General features: G+C 38.1%; 1 protein-coding gene across 1 annotated transcript; it reads right to left on the bottom strand.

Annotated features, from left to right (window-relative positions):
* Positions 1 to 12,537: 12,537 nt before the first annotated feature.
* LOC143531681 (uncharacterized) lies at positions 12,538 to 14,616 on the bottom strand. Its single transcript, XM_077026928.1, has 3 exons — positions 14,287 to 14,616; positions 12,693 to 12,803; positions 12,538 to 12,603 (listed from the first exon to the last, which is right to left on the bottom strand). The coding sequence occupies exons 1-3, from the start codon at positions 14,530 to 14,532 to the stop codon at positions 12,538 to 12,540; spliced, it is 423 nt and encodes a 140-aa protein (XP_076883043.1). The 5' UTR covers positions 14,533 to 14,616.
* Between the last annotated feature and the right edge of the window lie 12,331 nt (positions 14,617 to 26,947).

Raw genomic sequence — 26,947 nt, 5'->3', positions numbered from 1 at the left:
ATGACCCCAAATTTCATATATGATCATATTATGTCATATCTAAGTTCCCCACAAAATTTCATAATTTTTTAAGAATTTTAAGTATTTTCCCAAATAAACACCCCAAATCGGTAATAAATTCGCCAAATATTCTCGGATGGTCGCAAAATTATCAAATTTGGACAGGGACTCAATCATATTGTCCCTGATGTCCCTCCAAAACTTTATAACCTAACAATATGCACCACAATCGAATCCTAAACAGCCCGTAATCGAGCAATTCGGCATTACCTTTGCGGTTTTCGTCCGTTTTTTCCCTTTTAATCAAGTTTCTGGGTCCGTGTGCTTCTATGTAAGCTAAGTACAGGTCCTATGTCACAAACCAAGCATGTTTCAGCAATATGGCAGCCTTGGAACTTAGGGTTTCGACTAGGATGTTAAACCGAACCTTTGAACCGTAAAACGTCGTTTGAACCCTCTAATCCGTGTTTATGGCCAAAACAGAGTATGATTCTGATTCCTAATCATGTCTATGATAAAAACATGTTTTTGTACCATTTTCAAAAATATCTCAAGTGTAATATAAATAATAAAAAGGAAGTTTAGGGGGGGAACCCCTTAACGTACGCAAGTCAAAAAAGGGGCCCCCTTGGGCCTCATTTGGCCAACATGCCTCGTTTTGCATGCCCTAATGTGAAAAGCCAAGTACAATTTTATTTCGGATTCAGTTTTTGGAGCGAAAAATATCGGGTATGACAAACATGCGAAAACGAGTGTTTTTCGGCTATTTTTGTTTAATTTTATAAAAACATACTATTTTTTTGTAAAAATCAAAAATATTTTCACGGATCACTTAAAACATACCCACTAAGTGTTTTGTAAATATTTTTCGGCTTAACGGATGATACAATGCTTGTTTTGTAAGTCTCCTTCGTGTTTAAGTTCATAGCGGATAGTTAAACGAGCATGTTTTCGTTTAACTGGTTTGCTATCATACTAAGGTCATAATATCAGTATGTTGGCTTATATTAGACATATATCACTTACAGATGGCCCTACGAGATATCTGGGTCATAACCTGACCCGTTGGGTTAATCTTTTGTTCGATACGCAATAAGCGGTTAATCGCTTATTCGGTTTGTAAATACTGAGGTGTATCCGATTTTGTCACAAATGTCACATTCTCCCCCCGTTAAGAAATTTCGTCTCTGAAATTCAATATGCCAATTATACGTTCCTTAGGGATAAACAGGAGTATTTGTTTTCATTTTCAAATATATTTGTTTCCCTGTTGTGGATTTTACCGAAGTTTGATCAATGAAATTTTTGACGAGTCGTATCTGTTTGAATTTCTCGTCCATTATTCATATGGGTTCTTTACCAAGTTTAGTTATAAGTAAGTTTTCAAGTGGTATTATCTCCGCCTCGTCAGTATGGCACTTGTTTGTTTCCGTATATAGGAAGTTATTAGTAGGACTAAAACTCGACATTAAATATGGTTTAGTCGATTTGCTATGGAATTAAATTTCGAGATAACTTCGTATGGTTCCGTATATGTTGATGTTAGCTTATCGGTTTCCTCAACTCAAATAACACCTTTCAAAGGTTAACAAGTTATTATGTACATCATTATATTTCTTTTTTCAGTCTCAGGCGGCTTTCAGTTTGTTTTTAAATCTTACGAGCTTTATTTGTGGTTTCTAGAATCAACTTGAATTTTGATTTTTGAGTGTCGCCCACTTTCAGCCTAATGAAGTAGCGATTTATATTCATGCTCTATTATACAGGTTATAGTGCCGCTCATATAATATTATGATAATTATTAGTATACAAGATTAGGCCAGGTGGAAAATGTTGGTCCTAATTTACTCCAAGATTTAATATAAAAGGTGCAAGGTAATTCTCCTAGTTTCTGTATAGTTCGTCCTGATCGATCGCTTGTTTGGGAATGACAGGTTATGCTTAAACCAATTCGGTTTCTTAAGTTTGCTCGTTTCATTAAATAAATATGATTTTGTTGACATAATGGTAGGCGGGCCTTTCAGTTGTGCAGTTGTTATGGATCGGGAGGGAGTGTGCATATTAAGTTAGTCAGTTAATTAATACCCGGACTATACTATGTTCTCGGGATGATATATGAAAGGGTGTTACGAGGCCCCTAGTAATCTTTTCCCACTTCCACTGGGTGTTTCCAGTTGCTGTAACATTATTGAGGGATTTTGATATTTTGCTTTAATTCTACCATGAGTTAGACAATTGGACCACCAATAATACTCCTTTAAATCTTTGTATATTTTATCGGCACCTGGATGAATAGAATTTTTAGACTTATGTGCTTCGTCCGTGATCAAGTCATATAGTTTACCAAAGGTTGGAATCCAGACTCGGTTTGTTTGAGGTATAAAATTTCATTAGTTTTGTTTCCAAAGTTTTGCTCGTCCCCGGACAAGATTTTGTTATCTAAATGTTATGCTCTTAGGGCTTTCTTTTGGGTGATATGAATTTTTCTAATAAGGTTTCAAATGCTCGTACTTTCTAGTGTTTAACTTTATTCTTTCATCTTAAGGCATTGGTTTTCATAATTACAATTGCTCCACAACTCTACTCGTCTTCCTTACCTTATATTTAGTTTTGTCAGATCAATTGTAGGTAATTGGCTTTTATGATTCATGTAATTTGTGCATTTGATGGCATATAAGTTGTATTCCCATGTCTTAGGTGCAAAAGCAATCGTCCCTTACTCCGGGTCAAGGATAATATATTTTTTTTCGTGTGCTTTTGATTGTTGGGAAGCGTATGTTATAACCTTGTTTCTCTGCATTAGTGCACATCCTAAATCTTTTCGGGATGTATCACAATCATTACCCAGCCAAATTAAATGATTCCAATTGGGTTTGGTTTCTAACTCAAAATAATAACTTTCAGAAGTGGAAACAACCAATTTGGACCTGTCGAAAAAGGGTTATGACGTCGGGAAGACAGACCAGAATCCGTCATCCCACATCAGCTTTGACACTCGATTTTACAAATTCATAAAAACCATTCAAATCTCGTCCAAAAATTACGTATTATACATTTCTGGAAACTAGACTCAAAGTAGAACATCATGGAATCAAGAATCGATAAAAAAAATGGATTATCATCGTGTTACAGACCCTACAATAACCGTGTACGAATCTGTCCGCAAACTGTTATCATCAAAACTCAATCTTAACGACCAATAAGCGTGTTAATATGATCAATTAAGGTGTAAAAGACATGGGGAATCATAAAACCGACCTTGAATTGAAGTTTTACGGTTTAATATTGGCTGCACAGAAGATTTTCACAAGGACGGGGGGGCTGCTCTTGGGCGATCGGGATGGAGAATAGAGTTAGGGTTAGGATTTTTTTGTTGTTAATTATTATAATATAAAAATTTTACATCCGCCCAATTGAAGTGTAAGGCAAAATGGAAGGAAAAGTTAAGTTCTTTAACGTACCGGGATGACGTAAAGGCTTCCGAGAAACGTCGGTTAAGTCCCGAGAGTTATACATACTTTACACGCGCTAAATCATTAAACCGGTAGTTGACGGGTGTTACAAGTCCACCCCCCTTACAATGGGATTCGTCCCCGAATCCCGATGCAACAGGAACAAATTCGGATACAGTTTCATCATCTCATCTTCGGATTCCGAATTAGCCTCGGAACCCCTACGGTGCCTCCAGTGCACCTTCACCTGACGGTCAAGTATAGCAATAGGCTCCTCCACGTAGTTTAGCTTACTATCAAGCTCAATATCAACAAGAGGCACATGGGCCTTCTCATCCGCTAAACACTTCCTCAAATGGGACACATGGAAGGTAGGATGAATCCCCGCGAGCTCATCAGGCAATTCCAGCCTATATTACCTCACCAACTCGGGACAAAATACGCAACGGACCAATAAACCTCGGACTAAGCTTCCCCCTCTTACGAAAACGAATAATGCCCTTCCAAGGAGAAACTTTCAACATAACCCGATTCCCAACCTTGAACACAATAGGTCTTCGCCTTTTATCCGCATAAGACTTTTGTCGGTCCTGGGCGGCCTTCATAAACGCTTTAATCTTGTCGAGTTTCTCAGTCGTAGCCTCGACCACCTCCAAAATACCCAACTGCTTCTAACCAATGGAACCCCAACAGACTGGAGTCCTGCACCTCCTACCATACAACATCTCAAACGGTGGCATTCCAATCGTGGCGTGATAACTGTTATTATACGAGAACTCTACCAACGGTAAGTGACGATCCCAACTACCACCAAAATCGATAACACAAGCCCGTAACATATCCTCGAGAGTTTGAATGGTCCTCTCGGACTGACCATCCGTCTGCGGGTGATAAGCAGTACTGATGAGGAGTTTGGTGCCCATCTCCTCATGAAACTTCTTCCAGAACCTGAATGTAAAACGCGTATCCCTATCCGAAACAATAGATATCGGCACCCCGTGCCTAGAAACGATCTCACGAATAAACACATCGTTCAACTGCTTGGAATTAAAAGTCTCTCGGATCGGCAAGAAATGAGTGCTCTTGGTCAATCTATCAACAATTACCCAAATGGTGTCAGAACTACCCTTAGGAGTACGAGGCAATTTAGTCACAAAATCCATAGTAAGATGCTCCCACTTCCACTCAGGTACTTCTAAAGGTTGAAGCTTCCCGAACGGCTTTTGATGCTCGGCCTTAACTTGTAGACACGTCAAACATTTACTCACGTACTGAGCCACCTCAAACTTCATCGCAGGCCACCAATAATTTTTCTTCAAGTCTTGGTACATCTTGGTCGCGCCCAGGTGAATAGAATAGAGCGACTTGTGTGCCTCATCCAAAATTTTATCTCTGAGTCCCCCATACTTCGGTACCCATAAACGACTATCCTTATACTTCACCCTGTCACCGACGTCTTCCAACAATTTCTTCTGACCCCAAACACGTTCTGACATAATCCATTCCACCTGCAAAGCCTCATTCTGAACGCTAGCTATTTGCTTCAAAATATCAGGTTTAAGGATAAGCTGGTAAGATTTTACACGAATCGGCTTCGGTCTCTCCTTCCGGCTCAACGCGTCAGCCACCACGTTGGCCTTACCTGGATGGTACATAATCTCCAAGTCATAATCCTTAATCAACTCCAACCATCAACGCTGGCGCATATTCAGTTCCTTTTGTTCGAAGAAATACTTTAAATCTTATGATCGGTATAGATAACGCAAGGAACACAGTACAAATAATGCCGCCACAACTTAAGCGCAAACACAACGGCCGCAAGCTCCAAATCGTGAGTAGGATAATTCGTCTCGTGAGGCTTTAATTGCCGTGAGGCATACGCGATGACTCGACCTCGCTGCATCAGAACACACCCAAGCCCCTGAGAAGAGGCATCAGAATAAACCACCAGGTCATCGGTGCCATCGGGTAAAGCTAAAATCGGGGCATGCATCAATCTGTTCCTCAACTCGAGAAAAGCCTCATCCTGCTCCGTACCCCAAACGAACTTAACATTCTTCTTAGTTAACTTGGTCATTGAAGAAGCAATTTTCGAAAAGTCGGGAATAAAGCGGCGGTAATACCCCGCCAAACCCAGAAAACTACGGATTTCAGATGGAGACTTAGGAGACTCTCATTCATTCACGGCTTCCACCTTTGCAGGGTCAACCAGAATACCACTCGGGTTAATAACATGACCCAAGAATTGAACCTCACGCAACCAGAAGGAACACTTAGAAAATTTCGCATACAAGTTGTTCTTCCGCAGAGCTTCCAAAACTTCCGTGAGATGACCGGCGTGATCGGATTCATTTTTGGAATATACAAGAATGTCATCGATGAATACAATGACTGATCGGTGGAGCATCAACCTACACACCCAGTTCATAAGATCCATGAACGCAGCCGGTGCGTTGGTCAAACCGAAAGACATCACGAGGAACTCATAATGCCCATAACGAGTGCGGAAGGCGGTCTTAGGAATGTCTTCCTCCCGAATTTTCAACTGATGATACCCGGATCTAGAGTCGATCTTAGAGAACCAACTAGCTCCTTGGAGCTGATCAAATAAGTCGTCGATCCTTGGGAGAGGGTACCGATTTTAACTGTGAGCTTATTCAATTCACGGTAGTCAATGCACATTCGCATGCTATCGTCCTTCTTCTTAACGAACAGGACCGGGGCACCCCAAGGTGAGATGCTCGGTCGAATGAAGCCCTTTTCGAGCAAGTCTTCCAACTGGGCCATAAGTTCTTTCATCTCATTCGGTGCTAGACGATAAGGGGATCGAGCAACGGGTCTTGCGCCCGGCACGAGATCTATCTGGAACTCGACCTCGCGGTCCGGCGGCACATATGACAAATCATTTGGAGATACATTCAAGAAATCCCGAACGATAGGAACATCACCGATGGTAGCCCTACACGGAAACAGATTTTCCTACGGCAACCTCAACCTCAAACACATCGACTACGCACTCGGGTGATTTATTCAACGATGAACAGAAAGCGGTAGACACAAAACTTCTACTGGTGCCCGAATAAAATAAGAATGCCGCCGGTAATCATCAAGTAGAAAGGTATCTGGGATAACATTACGCTCCTACTTAGCTAAACAGTTGCACATACATTCTTGAAGGAGCGAGGAATTTAAGCGGTCAAGTACCAAGGAACCCGGAGTGACAGCATGCTACGCCTCAGCTAAACAATTACGTGCAAAGCGTTCGAGAGAATGGGAAACGAACAGGAGAATTTAGGGAATAAGATGAACTTTAACGCTAACGACTCGAGAGTTAGCCAAATCCTATCCCTACAAAGACGGAACCCTAACATAGTCAGACACAAGTGGTATTTAGAACATGGAAGGTAAGGGTAAACTGCTTATAACGTTGATCAAGTGTTATTAGTCGTTTACTTCACCGGCCCGTCCTAAGCACCCCCTGCCTCTAACCACATTAGCATTCTATCTAACACTTTACAATTAATCACATACTGAAAACTTTCAAATTCAAAGGAATGACTAAATAATTTAAAGTTACCTCTTGGCGTGTAGCTACTAGCGGTGGGCATACTAGTTTTTCTCTTATAGTTCGAGTCCAAGCATTCGGGGATGCTCGGATCCCTCGAACCATGGCTCTAATACCAACTTGTAAGGCCCCGAACCCCGGGAACCCCACAGTTGTTAATCATTCAAAACACTCGTAAAAATAATTAAACTTAAAAACAATTCTTTTCATTAAAATAAGCATCACAGAGTATAATTCGGCAGAAAACGTAAATAACAAAATAAGTTACCAAAACCCGAGAATTTTGCCCAAAACCAACATAATTATCTTTATTAAAAAATTTTAAAAATAAATGTTTAATAATAAAATCTTCAAATCTCGTATGCCCTTTACCGTCCAAGTAGCTTCGTGCACGTCCAAGCGATAAGGCATCCTCTTCCTAACCTGAAACTCACACTAACATGCACACAAAGTCAGATTAAGCTGAGTGAGTTCAAGTATTAAATAAGTAACAAAAGTCTTAATAATCATTCCAACGGTTTTAAAACTGTAAACAAAAATACATCAGTTAGGTCATTACATTTAATAAATAATCATCCTTACGCATAAACATCTCTATACGTACATTCCTATATATATAAATATATATATATATATATATATATATATATATATATATATATATATATATGTAACATTCAATAATAACATTCAGGGTCGAGCAAACGTACAACCCAAACACGTAACATTCAGCGCATGCAACCACAAAGTAGGCATACGCAACATTCAGTAGTCGAGACGACTACAACATTCGCCAAATATTGGTCATTCTATAATATATATATACATACACACATTCTTTAATATTCCAAGGCCTACCAATACTAGCAAGCCTATGTAAAATCATTTAAAACATTTCATCAAGCAAAATCGCTTAAGTGTGCTTGCTAGCCCAAAACATAAAAAGAGTTAAACGGGGCATCAAGAACTCACCTGACACAAGACACGGATTCATCACGAGCTAGAGAATCCCTAAGAAATCCCAAAACTCAAACACCTGTCGGTTTACATTCAATCAATACTAATGACGTCAAGATGACTCGTTTATCCTACGAGACGTTCTAACATGATTCAAGTTACCTAAACCCTCGACCTCATCAAACTTAATCACAATAGCCCCCGAGGTCTCACATTCACCAAAACAACCCTTAGGAACTCCCGGGAATAAAGAATTCCCAATTTGCCCCTGGGAGAACTAGGTGACACTAACATGCGCGTTTAGGAGTCGTTTAGGCCGTTAACATCCAACTCAGCCCCGTGTGGACCCATTATGATAAAATCACAGCCAACAAGTCCACACGACGCTACACGAGTCAAATGGGTCGGTAACCCGCAAGTACAACGCACCAACTATTCAATAAACACAACTGCGCGTTGTACCAACCCGTTGGAGTAACCGACAACCAATTCAGCCCCATAACTTATAAAAATGAATTTTGAACAGCCCGTACATCAAACCAAGTGTCCCCGAGCTGAATTGGTCGTTAATCACTTCAACCCTCGCATTAAACGCGCCAAACTACAATTCTAGACAACCAAACATAACAATCAAACTACAACTAGTTGATCAACTTAACGAACACCTATGAACATGATCTTTAACTATGATATACGGGACATACCTAGGAAGATTGTGGTGCAAAAACTCACTTCAAAAAGCCTCGACAAGAATACAATAGAACATCCACCGGTTAAGCCTAAAACGAACTTATTGATCAATAACAAGTAAAACGTGCAGATTTTAGCATGCGAAGATGGATTTAATTATATAGGATAACCTTTGAAATAAATTATTAAATTTTTACCAGACTTTAGTAAATGTTTTAGGATTATAAAAATATTTTTATTATATTTTTCTAGAGGACAAGAAATTCATAAAAATTCCTCCAATACAGAAATGTATGTGCAGCTATTTCAGTGCGCAGCAAAATGGTTTTATTTTTATAAAAATCATTACCCAGCCACATTAAATAATTCCTATTGGGAAACAACCAATTTGGACCTGTCGAAAAAGGGTTATGATGTCGGGAAGACAAACTAGAATCCGTCATCCCGCATCAGCTTTGACACTCGATTTTACAAATTCATAAAAACCATTTAAATCTCGTCCAAAAATTACGTATTATACCTTTCTAGAAACTAGACTCAAAGTAGAACATCATGGTATCAAGAATCGATCAAAACCAATGGATTATCATCGTGTTACAGACCCTACAATAAACGTATACGAATCTGTCAGCAAACTGTTATCATCAAAACTCAACCTTAACGACCAATAAGCGCGTTAATATGATCAATTAAGGTGTAAAAGACATGGGGAATCATAAAAACGACATTGAATTGAAGTTTTACGGTTTAATCTTGGCTGCACAGAAGATTTTTGCAAGGGGGGGGGGGCTGCTCTTGGCCGATCGGGATGGAGAATAGAGTTAGGGTTAGGATTTTTTTTTGTTAATTATTATAATATAAAAATTTTACATCCAGGCCCCTCCCAATTGAAGTGTAAGGCAAAATGGAAGGAAAAGTGAAGTTCTTTAACGTACCGGGATGACGTAAAGGCTTCCGAGAAACGTCGGTTAAGTCCCAAGAGTTATACAAACTTTACACGCGCTAAATCATTAAACTGGAAGTTGACGGGTGTTACAAAGACTAATCCGTTACTCTCCAACTGATCATTAGTTAAAATCATTTGTTCTCACATTCAGTCTAATCACATTCGTTACACAGTAGTTACATTTCTCATTCGTGTACTTCCATTTGCTACTCACTTTCTCACATTTGTTATATGTCTTCATTCGCTAAACAGTATTCACATTCGTTAGTAATGGAGTGATTCGTTTATATTTCACATTCATTACTATTTCCCTTTCGTTTGATCAAATACATTCGCTAATGTTCTCATTCGTGTTACTCTCATTCGTTTGAACAATAACAATAATCTTTGAATTTTGTCAAGTGTAGTCCTTGACTTTTCAAATTTGTGATAATATGGCTTCTCAGAATGTGTAAATGCAAAAGATGTTGACTATGGACAATGAAATTGGTACTTATAACAAATATCCAAAACTTCTAAAACTGTTTGAATTTGCCCGTTGGGAACCGAGGTTTCGTGCTCATTTGGGTTCGGTACATCCAAGCAGTGTCCGTTTTCTTAATGAAGTCTACAAGGCACCTCTTGTGTAAGGCCCCATTCCTGGTAACCCTACTTTGGTGTTGGATTTACTCATAAACACCGTTCTAAAATCAGAGTTAATTTAAACTTTCGCGGAATAATTTAAAACTTCAAACATCACATTACAAACATTCATTTTCGTCTTAACATACAAGTTGTCTTTTCATAACATAACATAAAATAGTCATGACACTTCTTCATAGATGCCAGTTTCTTCAGCTCGTGCCATGTGTCCCTCCTCAAGCCAGCTGCCTCAACCTATCTGCCTGCGTGCATACTAAAAGTCAGCTACGCTGAGTGAGTTCTAGTTAATCAATTTAACATACAATACATTCCTAACCTTACTCATACGCATCCGAAGATACGTATTCATACCTTACTTTGCTATTACTTCTTTCACACATACTTTATATACATGCATACGTACTTACACACTTTCTTTCATAAAACCCTATGGTATACCATAAGCTATTCTATCTTAAACATCTCAGATATTATAAGGGTCTGGTCCCTAACATCTCAGATATTATAAGGGTCTGGTCCCTATCATCTCAGATATTATAAGGGTCTGGTCCCTATCATCTCAGATAATATAAGGGTCTGGTCCATATCATCTCAGATATTATGAGGGTCTGGTCCCTATCATCTCAGATATTATAAGGGTCTGGTCCCTGCCATCTCAGATATTATGAGGGTCTGGTCCCTATCATGAGCGCATATTAACTTGCCTTATGCATATAATATTTACATACACATTCATTCACATAACCATCCTATAGCAATAACTTTCAATGCACACTCATACACGTATCATATACCTATCACTTAAGATAAGCCTTTTAACTGCCACTTAGAAGTATGCACACAGCTCCGAAAACATAACAAAGATATGGGGCTAGAACTCACCTGGAGTCGGTTTCTCTCGCCGTTAATGGTAAAAAGGCGGCTTTATCCTATATTAACAAGATGGTTAACGATGTCAAGAGTTCTAAAAAGACGGTTTTACCCTTCAGGAATAATCAGAGTGGTCAACAATGCCAAGAGTGGAAAAAAGACGTTTCTACCCTTTAGAACAACTAGATGGGCTAACGATGTCATGAGTTGTGAAAAGACACTTTTTACCCTTCAGAAACAACTGGATTGGTTAAAAGACGACTATACCTTTTAGAAACAATTGGTTGGGTTAACGATGTCAAAAATAGTAAAAAGATGCTTTTACCCTTTAGAAACGACTAGAATGGTTGACAGGGCCGGCCCTAGGCATGGATGAGCTGGACTTTCGTCCGGGGCATGTTATTTCCGGGGGCACTAAGTTCTGGTCGCCAGATTTTATGTTGAACTTGTTCGACGATCTGTTTTCAACTTGAAACCACTCTCTCCTTCTCTATCGCTCCATTCTCCGGTTATGAACTTGCAGAAAAAGGTGAAGATAAAAGGGAAAGTAGCTCGTCAAATTGTTTTTTTTCAAGAAGGTGGAACATGAGTTGCAGAAAATGGGAAAATGGTGAAGGAGAAATGGTCACCAAACCTCTAATATTTAATTATATTTTAATTAAATGCTATTTAAGACACAGTTTTCTATCTTTTTAGCTTTTTTTTTCTCCTAAAAAATTTTCAAAATTGATATGGTAGGTAAATATTTTTCAAACTTTTAAGGTATAAATTAACTTATTATTATAAGTTTAAAAGTTGTGAATACATTTAGTTTTTCATAAATTAACGTATTATTATAAGATTAAAAATTATGAATACAGCTAGCTTTTCAACTGTTTATGTTGTTTTAGCTTTTCAACTTATTATACATTACTTTTATTATTATTTATTATATATGTATTATACATTACTATTTTATTAAAGAAAATTATAATTTTTAACAAATTTATAACTAAAATAACATCTTTGTCATGTAAAAGCAGTGTTTCTATAAAAACCTCAAATCAAAGTAATATATGTTTGCAAGTGTTGTAAATGAGATTATTTACAACAGTTTTAAGATAAAAGGCCGTGCCAACCATAGGGTAGTGCGAGCCGGACAATAGGTTGAAGCCCGTAACTTTCGAGTGCCAAATTTCTTTTAATATACTTTAAAAAAATTTATAAAATTGAATGGATCTTAATCATCTTATTAAATATATTGAGCCAAAAACTATATTTTAATGCTAATCGTCGTTTAAAAAATTTTACATTATATTCGTTACTCGTTAGGGCATAAGGGCCTTATTATTTCGGCTCGGCCGAGGTATTTGAATCCTCGGAGCCGGCCCTGATGGTTGACTTCGTCAAGAGTGATTAAAAGACGGTTTTACCCTTTAAACAATTGGGTTGGGGGTTAATGGTGTCAAGAATTGTATCACAGTTTTACCCTTCGAAAACAACTGGATTAGTTAACGATGTCAAAAACTAATCATGGTAATATTATGATTATGATTTTTTTATGAATTTAGAAGGGAGGTTTATTGCATACCTTCTTTTGGCAGTTGTGTCCGAGTGGCTTTAACTCTTTGTTGACCGAGTCAATCTTCTTACGAACAAGCGTTACTTCTTTCTTCATGGGATCGGTAAGCGCTTCCAGTTCCTGACATTGGATTCCCATGATTTAGTATCTCAAAACATATGTTGATGATAGCCTGATACTAATTAATGACCAAGATTATGTACTCTCTAGCACCACCAACTGCACACCATATCCACCTCACCTAACACACCACTAACTTTTATCATGTTTAAGGAAACTCCTCATCATCACCAAGATTGACAAAATTTCACAAAGATAGTTTAAAGTAGGGTTGTAAATCGTGTCAGGTTGAAATGTGCAGCCCGACTGACCAACATTTATTATTTGTGTCAAAGATTTCAACCCTAAACTGCACGCACGATAATTCAGGACGGCCATAGTACAAATTTATCAAAAATTTAAAAGATTTTCCATTAAAAACATAATGAATATAGTTAGAGTCAGTAGAGCAAATGAGTAATGTGACTATTTTTTCTTGAAAATGGATTGGAAATTGCAAGTGTATCTTTAGAAGAATGGAAAACAGAAAACAAAAAAACAAAAATATAAAAGATCTTTTCAATACCTAAGCTGGTTAACGGTGTCAACCTGCTTTTATACACGTTAACCCGAACCTGACCCGTTTTTACATGGGTCATGTTAGTCGACACAGAACCTGTTTTTCTTTTCGTGTCGGGTTCTGGTCTTGTCAACAATTGCCTCCCCTAGTTTAGGTGGTTCATTATTTTTTTTTGCACTTGTGTAGATGCTATCTTTAACCCAATCTGTATGCACAAGAATCATAATATTTTTTCCTTCAAAAACTTAATACTGAATATTTTACTTCAAAGTCGCAATAATCAGGTAAAACGTAAACGTGAATACCACCTTGATGAGTTGATATTTTACTTAGTATTAATTATAATTATAATTTTGTTTTTGTGTTTTCTATTTTTCTAAAGATACACATGCAATTTACAATCCATTTTCAAGAAAAAAAATATTCATTTTTCTAAAGTCTGATTAATGACAACTACTTCCATGATTAAAGAAGAACCCCAATTTTGACTTATTATTGGCTATTGTCAAAAGGTTCTAATTTTAAATTTCAAAGTTCAAATAGAAAGCATCAGAATATAAACGTTATGGAATAAAAAAACTGAAAATATCTGTGTCAAGATTCATTTGGGATTATTCAAGGGCAAAAAGGGAACAACGTTGAAGATGCAATTTTGAATTACAACAAAAACACTTTGATTAGATCTGTTACAAATTCGAAAACATGAAATGAAAAAAGTAACTGAATCAAAATTCAATATCTTCAAAAAGTAAGCTCACAAAGAACAGATCTAACACTTGGAAGATGTAAAATGTCATTTTAAAAATCAAACATTCACAGAACCAATTTTCCCCTAAAAACAAGACGAAACCCTAATTTACCTTCAGCTAAAATTGAACACCAAAACATGCATAATCAAGAAAATCATCAACAACCCACGAAAATTAACAACAAACCCAGAAAAACCCATAAAAAGTATTTCGAAAAAACCAAATTCAAAAAAACCTCTTGAATGGAAGCCAAACGTCTGGTTTCTTGTTCAATTCGTCCCAACTGAGCTTGAACCCTTTCTTTAACCTCCAATTTCTTCTTCTCAATCTCCTCTTCTTTGGCCTTAAATGTTGAAAGGGCAGATTGAGACATCTCTTCGTCTTCTTTGGACATTAGCCCACTGAAACTCAAACTCCCAGAGAGTTGGCCAGCTTGCATCAGTGTTTGAAGCTGCTCATGAGGCTGACTTTGATTAGCCATTGGTGTTTTTTCTGGCTCTTTTTTTTCACTCTTTTTCTTCAACCAGAAGAAGCAAAACACCCTCCTACTCCTACTCCTGCTCCTGCCTCTACCCCCCTTCTTAATTTCTCTAACTTTTTTCTTGTTTTTGGTTTTCTCCAGTTTGGGGTTTCAAGATTATGGAGGAATAATAATGTTTTGTTTTGGGCTTTGTTCATGGGTAAAGTTTGAAGCTTTGTTCGTTTGGTGGGACACAAAGGAAAAAGAAAGGGGAAATGGTGATACCTGTGTTGCGTTGTGTTGTGTTGTGTTGATAGATATGAGGTGTGTATGATGCATAGGTTTGGAATGTGAAATGACGGAATTGCCCATGGATCTCCAACGGAAAGATTTTGATTCAATATTCATGAAAAATTGATAATGTGGGACCTACTTGAATTCCATGGTATGGTATGGTATGGTGTGTTGGAGAAGAAATTTGAAATTGTCCTTTTTTAGTGTGTTTTTCTAATTAAAAAATTCACAAAATTCCAAATCGGTCAAACTCCCGAAACTAGTAGTCTCTTGCCTTGAGAAGGTTACAGTTAGCAAGACGATTGGATTTGGTTCGGGATAATTTAGGTAAATTCTCTAGTACGGCATCTATGAAGAAGGTTTTGTTCAATGATAAGGGCTCAAATGATTTCGTCTTAAAATAGAATAATTGGGTCCCAAAGGAAATTAATATTTCGCAGAGATGAATAACTTGAAAACCAAGGATGCTCTCATCTCTTGCTCCATTAATTTAAGTTCGACGAATTGGCAATATTTGCGACGTAAGCCCAGAAAATTCTTATCACCTCCGTACTTAACGAGGTGTGGAGTGCGGTTAGTACTTGGTATAGAATCCCACCGGTGTTCAATTTTATATTTGGGATTTATTGAACATTCACAATTTGACCTCGTTTAACAATAAGAGAAAAGTGCTTCAAGGTGTGATTATGACAGCGTGCAAGTGCATTTGGAAGGCGAAAATTAACTATAGTATATAATGATTAGGTTAGGGGGGTTACCCGCGTAACACAAGGACTGAAAAAATAGGAAATTGCAAATATAAAATGATTTATAAGTATTTTAGCAATTTATAAATATAAGCCAGTAAAATCATCTTAATTACACTTTAGATGAGGGATATATATATATGTCTGAGCACATAAGTATAGTTACAAACACAAATTGAATATTGATGGTGGGCTAAATATTAATAAACAACTGACATTGTTAATCCATAACTTTCAAAGTATGAGAAAACCGATAGTAACTACATCACTTTAGAGCTACTAAGGACCTGCTATTAATAAGTATCCTATATTTGAGTCTTTGTTGGTCAGTAGCTCCAACAACAGCATATGACACCAAGATAATGACCAAATAGAGTTTGAAAATCAACTAACATTGTTGTGTCATAATAGTTTCAAAACCATTGTGTAACATCCTGAAAATCTTGTGCTCAATATGCAAACTTTGAAAGTTAAAGGACCCATTTGTAATTCTGCCAAACTAAAGTCTAAGGTTAAAAATGAAATTTTCTGAAACCAGAAACCTTGGAGGACCGTTAAGAAAACATAGAGGACCTCCAAGGAATTTCATAATTGAGTGGAGGACTGCCAAGAAACGTGACGGTCCACCAAGCGTTTCAGACACGTGTCCAACACATGTTCGACACATGGGAGATGGTACGATGATAGGAATGACACGTGTCAACATGTGTCAAGAATAGTTGCTTGAGGACTGGTGGCGGACAGCCACCGTCCTTAATGGTCCTCCAAGGATCCCCAAACTTAGCCTATAAAAGGTGTGTCATGCTATTCATTCAAGCCATCCCAACTTGTTCTCTCCTCGATATTTGTACCATAACAATCCTATACCCGATACTGATCACGACGAGCCCCGAGCTGACGTATTCTGAGACGATGTGTTTTGAGCTGACAAGTCCCGAGACTAGTCCTCGAAGCGCGTGCATATTCCTGAATGACTTCCCGACTCTCTGAGCAGAGGTGGTGGATGAACTTTCGAGCTCTTAAATTAAGTAGAAGTCTTGTCTGACTTATTACCAATGCCTGGTGTATCATAGTGTTTTGGGTAAAAATCAACAAGTGTAATTTCGTAACCAAATTAGTAAGTGAGGTTTAGGTGCTTGATAGAAATGAACGTAAATGCAATGACGCAAGGATTTGTTATGAGGAAAAAACCCGTTATCCTGAGGATAACAAGAATAAAACCCTGGCTGGTGAAACCTATCACCACCAGTTTATTAATAATCGAAAAAGGTTACAAATGTTTGGAGCTTTCTTCTCTAGATCGTGTTTACAGAGTAATGCTATAGCTAGAGTGTAAGTTGTGTGTCCTATATGATCTAAACAGCTCCTATTTATAGTTACAAGAAGGATCACTAGATAATAACTAGCAATAAAGAGCATTAATTGTCTTGATTATGATCTTGGAGCGGTTATGGCTTGCATATCATTGTTATAAATGAGTTGTAACTCCCTCCAACGTCTACAATCTTTAATGCTTTATTAATTGTTGACCGTTTCTTGTCGTTTGGAGGATACTGCATCCTGAAGTTATCCTGAATATACGACATTTCAAGATACCAAAAAGTCCCATGTATAACAGTTGGTTTGTGATCCGAATCTTTAGGAGATCATGTGAAGTTGTATGACCTGGTAAACACCAAAGAAAGGCAGTTGAACTGTTAGTATAACGATATATTAAAGATACCTGTTGCTTGGGAGGATACTGTATCCTGAACATATCCTTTGCTTAGGATACTGAAAATCCGAGCCCTAACAATTGTCCCCAAAATTAACGGCTGTAAAAGGTGGTTTACAGCTATTTATTTTTTGAATCTAGAATTCTTTACCCGATCATTATCCAGGTAAATTTCTTTCTCTCTTTGCTCTTCATCTTCAATCACCATGAGTAACAAACTCAAACTTTCCGTCATCAAGACCAGGCTTAGGAGGCTAAGGCTGCTGGGTTGGAGACTCTCTTTTGGGACGTAACTTCTTGGAAGAAGGTGCTGGCGGAGTTGACTGGAGAGAGCATGGATGAAGCGGGTTCGAATGGAGCGGAGAAGGTAGCGGAGCAGGCTGTGGAGGTGGCGATCAAGGATGCGGTGAACGCGATTGGTGATGAAGCACAACTGGGCAATGAAGATGGAAAAGACAAGGTCTAAGCCCAGATTTTTAAGTATGTTTGTTTGTGGTTTTGATGTTGGTTTGTAATGGCTTGTTGAACAATTAATTTTTTTGTCTTTTAACAAGGATGCTTTAGGATAATAGAATATATGGGTGGAGGGATCTTGACTTTTCAAGATGAAACCCATGTTATCTTGACTTCTTGAACATCTAGTAATGCTTGGGTGGAAGGATCTTCCACTTGTTGAAGATGAAGCCCTTTCATTGTCTTTTTATCCATCTGCACTCAATGTTAGTAACAACATAACCTTTTGGTTTTAACATTGTTTTCTTTTTGTCATTTTGAATAACTTGTCTGAGTATGTTTTGGTTAGGATATATCTATGAAATATTAATTATCTTGAGGATAATGTATCCTAGACACATTTCTTGAATTCATCCTACTTCAGATTAAAAATACTTTAAGATTATAAAAATATGTTTTGGATCTTTATTACGTATTAAGACAAAACATCTTTAAGGACAATGTATCCTTAAATCTTGTGTAAATGTGAATTGTCACAATTGAACCAAAAGATTACATTTTGAAAGACAAAAAGATGTAAAAAGACTAGGTGTAAACTAAACCAAAAGATTATGTCTTGAAAGACAAAACATATAAAAGACTAAGTGTAAAGAGTACCTTTGTAGAGAACATTTATAAACTTAATAAGCTTACATATGATGTCCCCAGCTGTTGACCCTTTTCCGTATCATGCCTTTGGAATTTGCTAAGTTAAGCACAACTTAATGATATTTTTACACTTAGCGATCTGGCTGATCTTCGATCTGACAAAACAAAGTTAGATAGTTCGGGCGATAAAGCCATAAACAAGCGATAAAGCCTTTTTACTGGCGACAAGGCCTTTATTTGAGAGACATGAAAATTTCTAAACCTTAGATAAAACTGGGGAAAGTCCCAAACGTGAGGGCATGAAAATGCTGAGACTTTAGATAACATGAAAATGTTATCTACCTTAGATAACATGAAAATGTTATAAACCGTATGCGTGACATGTCTGCCACTTAGCTTAAGGATTCGGTATATAGACAACAACAAACGGATTATCAGCTGGTCTGGTTCGCCCTGTCTCGAACTATATCCGAATCATCGTGCGCTCCAGGCGGCGTTAGAAAGGTGAAGACCTTTAAGCCTTAGGAGATATCAGGGATATCATGTTCGTGTGGGAGGTGATCAGCCTCTAGCGGTTGTCAAGATAACATATCATTGGGATAACTGCAAAACACTAAACTCTTACTGAGGGGTGGGTGTTAGCTTGGCTAACACCCCTCCGATGCTTAAGTCAGTAAACTTGATTTAGAGATAATAACATAAATATGTAAAAATAGATGAGGGGACATACCTTTATCCTGAGGATATGAACATACCAGTTAAGGAGACTAACAAAAATATGCCTTAAGGTGGATAGCATTCCAAGCTCTTGGTATTGGATCACCTTCATAGTGATTAACTTGTAGGCCCCTTTTCCTGTTTTTGAATCAATCAAGTAAGGACCTTCCCACTTTGGAGCTAGCTTTCCATCTGCTGGGTTAGTGGTATTCTGAAATGCTTTTCTTAACACCATATCTCCTACTTGGAATCTTCGAATTTTGATATTTTTGTTGTAGGACTTGGCTATTCTTTGTTGGTATGTGCAATTCTGATCCTGGCGAGATCTCTAAGTTCATCAATAGTATCTAGGTCTTTAGTAAGGCTTTGGTTGTTGGACTCAGTATCTTGGATGCTGGTTCTTGCTGTGGGGATCACCATTTCTGTAGGGATAACATCTTCGGCCCCAAACACCAAACAGAAAGGTGTTTGTCCTGTTGCATTTTTTGAAGTGGTCCTATCAGCCCAAAGAACAAATGGTAGTTCTTTAGCCCATTTTCCCTTCTTGGATCCCAATTTCTTCTTCAAATTGTTGATGATGATCTTGTTACTAGATTCTTCTTGACCATTAGCTTGAGGATGTACTGGAGTCGAAGTCACCATCTTGATTCCCCAACTTTCACAAAAGCTGGTTGTTCTACTACCGATGAACTGTGATCCATTGTCACAAACAATCTTTACCGGGATACCAAATCTTGTCAGGATATTATGTTTGATGAATGAGATCACATCCTTTTCTTTAACTTGGACAAATGCCTCTGCTTCAATCCACTTGGGGAAATAATCTGTCATGGAAAGCATAAAGACTTTTCCACTAGGAGCCTTGGGCAGCTTTCCCACAATATCCATCCCCCATTTCATAAACGGCCACGGGGATATGATAGGATATAATGGTTCAGCTGATTGATGTAAGATGTTGCTGTGTCTTCGACAAGCATCATATTTTTTATAGAAGTTAATTGCGTCCTTCTTCATTGTTGGCCAGAAGTAACTTGTCCTCAGTATCTTGGATACTAAGGCTCTGCCCCTAGTGTGGTTTCCACAATCACCTTCATGTATGTTCTTGAGAACTTCTTGTGCTTCATGATATTCCAAACATCTCAAGTATGGACCTGCAAGTGATTTTCTATACAACACATCATTTAGGATAATATACTGGGTTACCTTCATTTGGAATGCTCTGGGATTTTCTCCTTCTGGGCTCATGTTACCCTAAAGATACCGTATTATGGGACGGGTCCAGGATATTGGATTGTCTTCAGGTAACGAAGTCTCCATGACTTCATGGTTCTCCTTTGTTGCTGGAGTCAAGATATGAACGATGGGTATCTTGATATCGTCTGGTATGTTGAGAGCTGATGCTAAATTTGCTAAGGCATCTGCTTCAGTGTTCTCTTCCCTTGGTACATGTAATATATCAAATGTTTCAAAACACATATATAATTTCTTAACTATTTCTAAATATTTTGCTAAGTTTTCTGCATTCACTGCATAAGAGCCATTAAAATGGTTAGCTAGTAACAAAGAATCAACATAAACTTGAAGATACCTGACCTACATATCCTTAGCTAATTGCAAACCAGCTATTAAGGCTTCATATTCAGCCTCATTATTAGTAGCTTGAAATTCACAGGATATGGATAGAGGTATAATGTCCCCCTGTGGCGATTTTAGCAGGATACCAAGACCTGTTCCTCTCATGTTGGAGGCACCATCTGTATGCAAGGTCCAACTTTCCTTGATCTCTAATTAGTGAACTTCTTTTTCAACTTCTTCGAGTATATCCTGGCTAAAATCAGCCACAAAGTCGGCAAGTGCCTGTGATTTGATGGTTGTCCTTGGTTCATACAGTATATCGTATGCACTAAGTTTCACAGCCCACTTTGCCATCCTTCCTGACATTTCTGGTTTTCTCAAAACAGCCTTAATAGGATAGTTAGTTTTTACATGGATAACATGAGTTTCAAAATAATGTCTTAATTTAGTAGAAGCCATTATAAGTGCTAAAATTAACTTTTCAATATAAGAATACCTGAATTCAGCAGCTTTTACTTAGATAATATATTGGATGTTGTTGACCTTCATGATCTTTGACCAAGACAGCACTTATTGCACTCCCAGAAACGGCTAAGTACAAGGATAATGGTTCACCATCAACTGGCTTCATCAGGAGTGGCGCTGAGGATAAGTATTCCTTCAAGGATATTAGAGCTTTTTCTTGCTTCTTTCCCCATTCAAATTTTTGATTCTTCCTCAGGATATCATAGAAGTCTTTACACTTCTCTGAAGATCTTGAGATGAATCTGTTGAGAGCAGCAATTCTTCCGGTCAATCTTTGGACATCTTTGACGTTCCTTTGTGATTTGATATCCAGGATAGCCTTGATTTGCTCAGGGCTTGCTTCTATTCCTCTTTTGGTGACCATGTATCCAAGGAATTTTCCTGTTTTAACCCCAAAATGACACTTGGCTGGATTCAACTTCATGTTGTATTCATCCAAGATGTCAAATGCTGTTGCCAAGTCTTTGAGATGATCCTCAGCCCTCTTTGACTTTACCACCATGTCATCGATGTAGACTTCCATCGTGTCCCTCAGTTGGTCTTTGAACATCATGTTGACCAGCCTTTGGTATGTTGCACCTGCATTTTTTAATCCAAAAGGCATTGCAGTATAACAGTATATACCTGTAGGGGTCATGAAGGCTATGTCTTCTTGATCTGAAGGCTCCATTTGAATTTATTGAAATCCTGAGGATACATCCATGAAGGTTAGCAGTTCATGACCAGCAGTTGCATCCACCATTGAATCAATGTGTGGGAGTGGAAATGTGTTTTCTGGATAGGCCTTATTTAGGTATGTGAAGTCACACACACTCTCTACTTTCCATTCTTCTTTTAGACTACTACTAGATTGGCTAACCATCTAGGGTAGTGGACTTCTCTTATCATTTTGGTCTTGAGCAGCTTCTTCACTTCTTCTTGTATGCTAACGTTTCTCTCAGGAGCAAACTTCCTTCACTTTTGATGTACCGGCCTGAAAGATTTATCTATACCAAGTTTATGAGTAATTATGGACTTAGAGATACCTGCCATATCTTCATGTTTCCAGGCGAAGGTAGAGGCTCTTTTCTTTAAGAAGGATACCAATCCTTGTTCGATATCCTCAGGCATACCTGATCCTAACAATACTTTGATCTCGGTATCCTGAGAATCCAAGGATACTTCCTTCACTTCTTGGTCTCTAGCCTGCAGAACCTTCCCTGGTTGTTTTTGTAATTGATATGCCTGAGTGGGCTTTGTAGTCCACTTCATTGATGATGCATAACATTGTTTTGCGTCTTGCTGATCGCTTTCAATCGTGATAACTCCCCACGGAATTGGTAGTTTCACGCATTGATGATAGGTTGATGGTACTGCCTTCATGTTGTGGATCCATGGCCTGCCTAATATCACATTACAACAAGATAAAGAGTCAATAACACAAAACTTTTGTAGGGAGTTAGTTTCCTAAATATATATTGGAAGTTTAATTTATCCCAATGTGTTTTTGGTTTGGCCACTGAATCCCACAAGAACTGAGGACTTTGGGATAATCTCCGTTTCCAAGATATCCATTTTCTTCAATGCATCCATCTGGATAATGTTCACAGAGCTTCCTCCATCAACGAGTATCATGCGCACAAAACAGTTAGCTATACATAAAGTAATTACCAAACAGTCATGGTTGGGATCAACAAGATCACATCGATCTTCCTCATCGAAGGAGATGATTCTTTGAGTTGTCAACGTGGAAGTACGGAGAGGTCTTTCTCCATTGTCCATCTTCGTTTCTTTGGAACACTTCTTAGCTGCTGAATACGAGGTTCCACAAATGTCCGATCCTCCCGAGATAAAGGATACAACCTTGGCTCCGGGTGGTGGAGAAGGTGCCCTTTCAGGTATCTTGACAGGATCCTGACTTTTGTTCTTGTTTCTTCAAAATAGTTTCTTCAGGTGTCCTTTGCTAAGAAGGTATCTTATCTCCTTCCGAAGTGATATACAATCATCAGTGCGATAGCCAAAGTATTCATGGAATGCACACCATTTAGACTTGTCTTTGCTGGATCCCGGCTTCTCATTTTTCTTGGGCCATCTGGCCTTGTCACCTAATTTCTGCATGGCACATATTACACCACCAATATCAATATTAAAACAATATTCGGAGATTTTAGGATACTCATCATCGTCTTCGTTTTCATCCACGGTGTTTATCCTGGAGATATCTTGTTTGGAATAAGGCTTGGGCCTAGAGAACTTCTGTGGAGGGTCTGACTTTCTGTTGGTAGACTCATACTTCGGGATAATCAAACTTCCATGAGCCTTTTTATCATCCTCTAGCCGTATGTATCTTAATGCCCTGTTTCTGACTTCATCAAGATTCCTGCATTGAGTCATGACAAGGTCATCATAGAAGGATTAATCCTTCTTTAACCCCATCTTGAGAGCTTCAACAGCAGCCGCCATGTCAAGGTTGGGGATATCCAAAGCTTCCTTGCCAAATCTAGTTATGTAATCCCTTAGGGATTCATTATTAGGTTGAACAATTCTATATAAGTCACTTGTCATTTTCTCAAAAGATCTACTACAAGAAAATTGATTATTGAATAAGTTAATCAAATGAGCAAAGGAAGTAATAGTATTGGAAGGAATACTTAATAACCATTTAAGGGTCGGCCCCGTTAGTGCTGAACCAAATCCCTTACATAAACAGGCTTCTTTGATTTCAGCGAGAATTGGGTTAACCTCTATCCTCTCTTTGTATTGAGCTACGTGTTCCTCAGGATCCGTAGTGCCATCGTACAGTTTCATGCTGGGTGTCTGGAATTTCCTGGGGATCTCCACGTCGCATATAGGCCAAGTGAACCTGGATAATCTGTGGCTACCTACCGGAACTTCAGCTATGGGACGGATTATCCCCGAGATATTGGAAATCATATCCTTCATTTTCTGCAATTCCCTGGCTATCTCGAGAGATATCCCCTTATCTTGCACAGATCCATGGTTAGTGTATAAATTAGCATTAAGTAAACTGTTATCGAGATCGTGGTTAGGTCTTTGGTATCCTGAGCCTTGACGGCTAGTTCCTCCATTGAGGGTATCCTCAGGATAAGGTGACGTCTACATAGGGATGTCATCTGCAACATGTACTTTAGAGGACACTATTGGAGATCTTGACGTGAATATGCCGGCTGGCGTGGTTGAACGAGGCTGCATTTGATGTAGTCTGGCCTCGTCGGTCTGGGTAACTCCGAGGATACCGGAGGACAGATTCCCCAATATCCTGATTGCTGCTGAGACGGGATCCTTGTTGGTTGTGTCCCCAAGGATCCGGGATTCTGAAGGATAGATAATCCTAGAGAATCATAATCAAGAACCCTGGGCATGATTGGAGTATTCTCCTGCCCTGGTTTTTTTGATCCCTTTAATTTCCTTGAATAACCTTGAGTTGGTCTTTTCTTGCTGCTCCATATGAGTTTTGACTTGTTTCATCAAAGCAAAAATGTCATTGTTAGATATAACTGGATCTACCCGTGTAGAGGTTCCTGGGTACGGTGGAAGTTCTCCTCTGTGTTGAGTGTTGTTCTTCGGGACTAGTGGAGGACCAGGGTTAACACTTGAAGTAGCGGTGACCACCAGAGCAAAAATGGAGCAGGTTTTTGGTTGTGAAGACATGATGAAAGGATGAAGGTGATGGAGAATGAAATAAACTGTTTTGAAAGATTGAAGCACTGATTACCCCACGGTGGGCGCCAAATTGTTTTGGGTAAAAATCAACAAGTGTAATTTCGTAACCAAATTAGTAAGTGAGGTTTAGGTGCTTGATAGAAATAAGCGTAAATGCAATGACACAAGGATTTGTTGTGAGGAAAAAACCCGTTATCCTGAGGATAACAAGAAAAAAACCCCGTGCGGTGAAAACTATCACCACCAGTTTATTAATAATCGAAAAAGGTTACAAATGTTTGGAGCTTTCTTCTCTAGATCGTGTTTACAGAGTAATGCTATAGCTAAAGTGTAAGTTGTGTCTCCTATATGATCTAAACAGCTCCTATTTATAGTTATAAGAAGGATCACTAGATAATAACTAGCAATAAAGAGCATTAATTGTCCTGATTATGATCTTGGAGCGGTTATGGCTTGCATATCATTGTTATAAACGAGTTGTAACTCCCTCCAACGTCTACAATCTTTAATGCTTTATTAATTGTTGACCGTTTCTTGTCGTTTGGAGGATATTGCATCCTGAAGTTATCCTGAATATATCGCATTTCAGGACACCAAAAGTCACATGTATAACAGTTGCTTAGTGGTCCGAATCTTTAGGAGATCATGTGAAGTTGTATGACCTGGTAAACACTAAAGAAAGGGAGTTGAACTGTTAGTATAACGATATATTAAAGATACCTGTTGCTTGGGAGGATACTGTATCCTGAACATATCCTTTGTTTAGGATACTGAAAATCCGAGCCCTAACACATAGGTCTTGTCAGAATCACTAAGCAGTGTAATCCCTTATGGTATAGGTTATTGCTTTAGTGATCAATTATCTAGATGAACCTTACCTGGGGTGTAGTCAAACCTAAGCAGAAACATTACGATATTTTTAATCAAATGTTTCTGACTAAATAATGTTTCTTCGCCAGGAAGAAATATCTTTTACTGATAACGCTTATTAAATTTGAAGAAACATCTTTCGAAATATATATAAGATTTTCAACAATAGTTTTAAATTACAAAACAAGAGGATGCTTTCTTAAAAGATTTAAAACTATAAAACTAAACTAGCAAGGTTATGCTGGTTGATCAAAAAAACATCTAGATATTTATGCGTACCTATAAAATGATAGGCCAAGCATAAGGAAATAGAGGTTACTAGATCATTGATACAGATCTGAGAAGTTAATATGTAGACCATTTCTAAACTTTTAAAAAGATTCACCGACCAAGCGAAAAGGTGAATACATTAAATGTATGTCCTCTTAGATGGATCTCACAACTTTACTCAGATCAATCCATGTTGTTAGTTAGCGAAATTACCAACAACGCTCAGATCTCGGATCTTAGTTTTGCAAATATAAAAGAGAGAAAAGGGGAAGGTTGGTAGAGAGAAGTTTTATTTCCAAGATTTGTGTCTTGTGTCTTGAGTGTTTTCTAAGTGTTGTTTGGAGAAATGGGTAAAGTGACCCTTTTATAGGGTCCATATTTCTCCAAAACTAACAAAATAAATATCCTGAGTACGTAATACACCGACTAAAAGCAAAACAGAAAGACATACACGATCCTAAAATTAATATTATTAGCCCTGCAATCTCCCTCTAGGATTGAGTATGTCGAGGAACCTTCGTCAAGTTCTTTGCTTCGTCTTTATTTCTTGAAATTTAGTACTTGTCTTGATCCAAGAGCTTGAACAAGGTTGGATATTGGACAATTCTTTATTTTCCGTTCTTGTAGACTTAAATTTCAATCTTATTTCCTAGGAAGAATCGACAACAGCAAATTTTAGAAACCTCAAATGCGGGAGGCTCGACATCTAATTTTCTTTTGTTGACTTTCTTGAGCCGACTGGTTTCTTTCCTTGTCTTCAAACTCAATTTGTTCATTTTTAGATTCACCCACAAACTTTCACATTCTCATATTCTTTTAAGCGCATAAGCATCCGCAACTTCAGTCTCTGCAGCTTAACAGACTTGATCTTGATCTACCTATCCATGTACAACTGCACAAAACTTAGAGCGAATAACATTCGTTCACAGACTCTCTCGAGGGTTAAACAAGAATTTTCTTT

The sequence above is a fragment of the Bidens hawaiensis genome, unplaced genomic scaffold (assembly GCF_021521415.1).
Source record: "Bidens hawaiensis isolate Kalapana, Puna unplaced genomic scaffold, B.hawaiensis_p1.1 tig00000697_1, whole genome shotgun sequence".
Taxonomy (NCBI): domain Eukaryota; kingdom Viridiplantae; phylum Streptophyta; class Magnoliopsida; order Asterales; family Asteraceae; genus Bidens; species Bidens hawaiensis.
This window is presented reverse-complemented; position numbering and strand designations above follow the sequence as displayed.

Excerpts from the sequence above, each read along its gene's own strand:
- LOC143531681 (XM_077026928.1), bottom strand. The coding sequence starts at position 14,532 with ATGGCTAATCAAAGTCAGCCTCATGAGCAGCTTCAAACACTGATGCAA. Across the intron at positions 12,804-14,286 it reads GTTTGGCTTCCATTCAAGAG|GAACTGGAAGCGCTTACCGA; the intron begins GTTTTTTTGAAT and ends ATCCAATGTCAG. Across the intron at positions 12,604-12,692 it reads GACACAACTGCCAAAAGAAG|TTGTTTTCGAAGGGTAAAAC; the intron begins GTATGCAATAAA and ends TAACTAATCCAG.